At 48.2% G+C, this 5,868-nt stretch overlaps 2 protein-coding genes across 2 annotated transcripts; both read right to left on the bottom strand.

Moving 5' to 3' along the window:
• Positions 1–3: 3 nt before the first annotated feature.
• On the bottom strand, positions 4–3,312 carry TEOVI_000725400 (vacuolar-type Ca2+-ATPase 1; the record flags this gene model as incomplete). Its single annotated transcript, XM_067223902.1, has 1 exon — positions 4–3,312. The coding sequence occupies one exon, from the start codon at positions 3,310–3,312 to the stop codon at positions 4–6; it is 3,309 nt and encodes a 1,102-aa protein (XP_067080003.1).
• A 652-nt stretch (positions 3,313–3,964) lies between these two features.
• On the bottom strand, positions 3,965–4,960 carry TEOVI_000725300 (uncharacterized protein; the record flags this gene model as incomplete). Its single annotated transcript, XM_067223901.1, has 1 exon — positions 3,965–4,960. The coding sequence occupies one exon, from the start codon at positions 4,958–4,960 to the stop codon at positions 3,965–3,967; it is 996 nt and encodes a 331-aa protein (XP_067080002.1).
• Positions 4,961–5,868: the final 908 nt, after the last annotated feature.

Here is a 5,868-nt window from a genome sequence, read left to right as displayed (position 1 = left end):
ACATCATCTAATACGTTCCTCGCACCAAGCGCTCATACGTCTCCATCCTCGCTCCCGAGGATGACTATGCCTCGACCACCAAAACTGGCTAACGCCCCGCATTGTTACATGTTCTCTCACCCTCTGCCATTGTGCCCTCGCCACCAGGCGCTGTCCAAAACGCATATAACTTCCCACATTATTCGAAGCAGAAGAATGATGCTCAACGTCCTCAGCTAACTTCACGGCAATGCGACGCGCCCCCGGCTCCATGTCCTCCAGTTCAGCACCCTTTTCAAATGAAGGTTCCGACACCGGAATCAGGCGGGAAACAGAAACAAATACAAGTGTCAGCGATGCAATCAGAATCGATGCAATCCACTGTTCTGCTCTCAACGGTACACACGACATAAACTCTTTTAAGACCTCCACGGCCAAAACCTGAAAACCCACACAACAAACCACGATAACCAAAAATGACTTTGAACGAATAAAAAGCCCTTCAAATACATTAACTTCATCATACACTTTGCGGGCATTAAACATATTAAATATGGTAAAGAAAATAAAAACGTTAAAAACAACAGTTGGAAGTTCCTTCCCCTTCGCCTTTAACCACTTACCACCATATTGGGTTAATAAAAGAACGCTAACAACCTGAACTACAGTAGCAGTCAGTATTGTCAACCACATTCGACGTGAGACAAGGGGAGCTCGGGGGGAAGACGGACCACGATTTAAGCAATCCTCTGTCGGTTGCTCCGTTGCGAGAGCGAGGGCCGCAAGTGTGTCCATAAGAAGATTTACCCATAACAGCTGTACAGTCGTTAACGGTGACATATCATGAGCAGACAAAAAAGAACCAACAAAAACAACAACAATAGAAGCAATATTAATAGAAAGTTGTAACTGCAGGAACTTGCGGATGTTGTCATTCACAGTCCGTCCCCAAACAACGGCACGCTGGACAGAACGGAAGTTGTCGTCTAAAAGCACAATATCACCGGACTTCACCGCTATATCCGTGCCACTGCGCATCACAAAACCCACATTTGCAAGACGCAGCGCAGGGGCGTCATTTGTCCCATCACCAGTCACAGCAACGACCTCACCACGGAGCATCAGCATCAGTACGAGCAGTTGCTTGTCCAGAGGCTGCGAACGCCCCATCACCATCATCCGGTCAAGAACAGGCCAGAACTTCTCCATGTTCGCCTCGTCACCATAAGTGTCATACACAAGGTTGCGGAAGTCCTTCCCAGTGAGCGCAAGATCACCACGCAGTCGATTGTAAATTCCACATTGCCGAGAAATTGCAACGGCTGTGTCGAGATTGTCACCCGTACACATCCTCACTGTCACTCCCGCACGCTGGCACATTCGCACAGCATCCACAACCTCTGGACGAAGCGGGTCCTGGATGCCTAATAGTGCAAGCCACACAAATGGTCCCTCGGGTTCCTCCTCGGGAACCGCACCGTCCGTACCGATACGCCCGTATGCCACGCCGATTGTGCGATTTGCGTCCCCCGCTATTGACCGTATCTGCGCAGTGATCATCTCAGTTACCTCCTCCGTCAGCGGCTCCTCACGACCCTCTGACGACAAGTATCGGTTGCACATGCCAAGCACACGATCAGAGCCCCCTTTCACGTACTGCATCACAACTCCATCCGCACCTGCAACCACAGCAGTCATAAACTTCCGTTCGCTCGTAAAAGGAAAGATGGCAAAGCCACGGCTGCGGTTTGTCATGCGTAACTTCTGGTGTGGAAGCTCCTTGTCATTACAACTACCCGGTACCGATATCAACACGCGATCCACAAAATCCAATATCGCTTGGTCAGTTTTGTTGCCCTTGTCGGTACGCCACGTCCATCGAGACAGTAAGTCAGACTCAGCTCCCACATTACCTGGTAAAAGCTCCTTCTCACTCGAACTATTCAGTGCAAGACCAAGCATTAGTAACGACTGTGCATCACTAGACACACCCTCCAGATTAACCGTGGACGAGGGATCTCCGGGATTCGAGACACGGAACCGCCGCATCCCAATGTAACCTTGTACCACAGTCATACGATTCTGAGTCAGCGTCCCAGTTTTATCACTACAAATCTGTGTTGCATTGCCCATTGTCTCACAAGCACACAAACGCCTCACCTGATTATTGTCCTTCTGCATCTGGCTCTGTGAGTACGCAAGAGCAATCGTCACCGCCAACGGCAAGCCCTCTGGCACTGCGACGACAACAATCGTCACACAAAGTAGGAGAAAGTTCAGGAACTTCTTCGGGTAAAATTGTTGTTTGTTTGTAGCAATTCGCTCAATTTCGATGATACAAAGTACTATGAAAAAAAGAACGGCGGATATAATTGCAACTCGACCAATAAAAGCGGCCAGCTCATCCAACCGCTCCTGCAAGGGAGTCGCCCTCGGTTCACCGTCGAGACGAGATTCCATTAGCAGCTTTCCACCAAAAGAAGACTCACCGACGGCGCACGCAAGAATGTAAGCATCCTCAGCCGTACTCACAACAGTCCCAGAAAGTAAGATTGGATGTTCGGCGCCTTTCTTTTTCAGATCATTCTCGCCAGTCACACTCGACTCATCAACAACAACACTCAAACCACGTACGTATAAACCATCTACAGGGATAACAAGACCCGGTGACAAGGACACAAGATCACCCACAACAATTTCTGTCACATCCACCGTAACCTTGTGACCATCACGAATGACGGAGATTGGCTGAGCAGAGTTCTCCTCCACAAGAGCACGGAATTTCAACTCCTTGCGGTAATCCTGAATAGACGATGCTGAGGTTACTGCAATCACGGCCATAAGAATGGCGGTGCCCTCTATCCAACCTGTCTTATAGTCAACCTTCTCGTGTCCGGGTTCCGGCACAGTTAACCCGAGGATAAGCGACACACATGCGGCAAGGGTCAAAAGTATGATCATGCGGTCACTCCATGCAGCTTTAAAAATCTTCCAGAATGTCAGCGGAGCCTCCTCAGGAAGCTCATTCCTCCCATACACAGCACGCCGATTCTCTACAGAAAAAGAGTCGATGCCATCTGTTATACTCGTGCCAAGTCGTTCGGCAATACCCTCAACGCCGCCAAGTTCCTCGTATAGGGGCTTAGCGTCACCGACGCAACTGAACAAGGTGTGAAGCTCTCCCTTAATCCCTATGCCGATACGATCTTCGAGCTCCACCTCCACTGCAACGGACCCATCACTTCTGGTAAGGCCAGTGGATAAAAACGCTTGCTTCTCTCGACCGCGGCCGGCAAGTGTACCGTAGTTCGAAGTGTCTTTTGGGGAAATCATCACTCCCTCAAAACTTTCCCTCCCACTCGGTCACACTTCGCGCAACCAAACGTTACTTTATCCTGTACTCGCTTTGGGCCACTCAACAACAATCCAGAAATATCACCTACCTGTATCGCAAATGACACCTAACGTTATTCTCATTATTTTTCAAAACTGCATTTGATATAATTGTTACAAGTCAATGAAGGGAAAGAAAGAGACAGGGAAAGGGAGTGACAGAAGTGTTCCTAAGTGGTTAATTGAACATGACTTTTGAGTCACGTAAGGAAAGAAAGGTGAACACAAAAGCATCCACTGGTCTTCCCCCTCCCTTTCTACACCTAATATTCCCTAATCGGCCTCTTCCGTTAATATTACCTGCGCGTCACCGAAAGTACAGAAGGGTGAAGTGGGGCCCCTTGCACAGACGTATGCGAACTGCCGGTTCACAGGCACACCATGAAACCATTAACCTTATCCTGTTTCTTACTTCACACAACAATTTCTCTTACGCTTACTTTCAGTCCGGCTGCTTCATCCTCATGAAGAAGCAGTTATGCACTTCCGCATTACTTGGTAATATTTGGTTGTTGTTATTGCTCCCCTTCGCTTTCATTTATCACCAATGACCACAGGCTGTTCACTGTAGAGTTGCTTCTCAGGTACATACCTACAGGTCACGTAGGAGTGATGAAATGAGAAGGGTACCATCGCACAGAGCCTCTAGATGCTGAGCCTGTTCCCTAAGTTGCACCAGTGCCAACATTGTGTCCACTCCACGTGCGGGGGGTACATTGTTTTCATCTCGCTGGTTTCTGGAAGTTTCCCGACTGAGTTTGCCCTCCAAATCACTTAAGTTTCGCTGTACAGACTCAAGGAGGGCAACCTTGTAATCAGCCATAGAATCAGAGTGATGTACTGTACTGTTGCTTGGCAACGGTGCGATATCAATGCCGTTTAGGCAAAAAAGTTGATAAGCATCCACCTCCACCTCCACCTTCACCTCGCGAAGCACACCTTGCTTGGGGACCGAACACGCACGCAGAAGCCGTGCTTCTTCCTGCATCCCACTCTTCTTGTCAGTCTTTTTGGTTTTTTTGTTCTTTCTGGAAAAGTCGAGAAATGCATCCGTCGGCACGAACGCACGAAGGTACAACTTACCCATTAGGCCGGTACGGAAGGGGTCGTAGACAAGAAGCACACTTGGGTGACCGTCAATTGCCAAGTTCGCCAACCGATCAGCTGTCACAACCGAGTAGGGATCATTCACACAAGCACTGGAAACAATGAAGTAACCTACGCTATAACTGTCTAGGCACTCCTTACGCAGCATCTCCTTTACTTTCTCGTACATCTTCTGCTGCTGTTTACTCTCGGCCGTGTCATCCCGCTCATCCTCTGCGTCACCAGAAGCTCCCAGGCTGGGAAGAACACTCGTGATGAGAATCGTATCCCCTTGTTGAACTCCACAAAGACGTCCGCCGACGGCACTGTGGCACGTGGCATCCTGCGAGAAGCTGCCGAGATGTGTGAGGGCGGGAAATGATATGCGAACTTTCTTCGCTGGCGGCAGTTCCACGTGAGAATCACTATCCTTCGCGAATATCGATTCGCCAGTGGGGGCGTCGTCGGAAACGACCTGAACCTGCGGAAAACCGTGAAACATTTTCGAGCAAGCGGCTCAAACGTGAAGCGATGGACCCTATCGGTGCTTCTCTCAACATACGCACCTAAAACCCGGAAGCCAATGAAGCAGTTTGTGTCCACATGGGGCGACGGCAGATAATAGCAACATTGAAATTGACAAGAAGAATAGGATGAAAGGAAATTTGTAACAATGAGCAAGACAGAAGAGAAGCTGCGGCATGCACAACTACGACGGTGGACCCATACACCAGCACACGAATCTCTGATAAATCTTGATCAATTTATCATACTCCGTAAACATTTTCCGCTCCCGAAGCTTCCCGGAGGTTTCGATAATGGCATACCTTAACGTGTCCTGTGCCCTTTCCTTCACCCCTCCGGAGGGTAAGAAAATAAAGCATCAAACACCAACCATCAAACCTAAAAAGAATAGTAAAATGATGACAAGAGGGGGGATAGTGTTAGGACATTTAAGATTTACACAAGAAGATGAAAACGCTGGTTGCTGTGAACAGAAAAAAAACAGAAAACGTATAAAATGGGACGAGTGAGCGGAAGCTAAAACAGTCGCTACGCAGCCCCTTCAATTTAAAAAGAGGAGTACGCAGAAGAATATGTAAGTGCGAAGCCCATTAGGAGCGTATGATACATAACATATTATGTATGCAAAAAGTAAAATAGCGAAAAATAACTTCTTTTCTCCTAAAAAAGGGAAAAAGAAAGCCAATGAAAAGAGAGAAGAGAAAAATGAACGGTGTCGTACACATTTTTTGTATCATTTTCTTTTTGATATTCTCTGTTGCCCCTCCTCGATGTCACGCGGAGCAAAGGGCCCACCATTCTTATGCATCCTCAGCCATCCACTCCAGTCCCTCACATCAACTGTCATACCACCGCAAAACAGGGACGAAACGCTTCAAATAAAAG

Source organism: Trypanosoma equiperdum (genome assembly GCF_001457755.1).
Source record: "Trypanosoma equiperdum strain OVI genome assembly, contig: ctg_2000, whole genome shotgun sequence".
NCBI classification, from domain to species: domain Eukaryota; phylum Euglenozoa; class Kinetoplastea; order Trypanosomatida; family Trypanosomatidae; genus Trypanosoma; species Trypanosoma equiperdum.
This window is presented reverse-complemented; position numbering and strand designations above follow the sequence as displayed.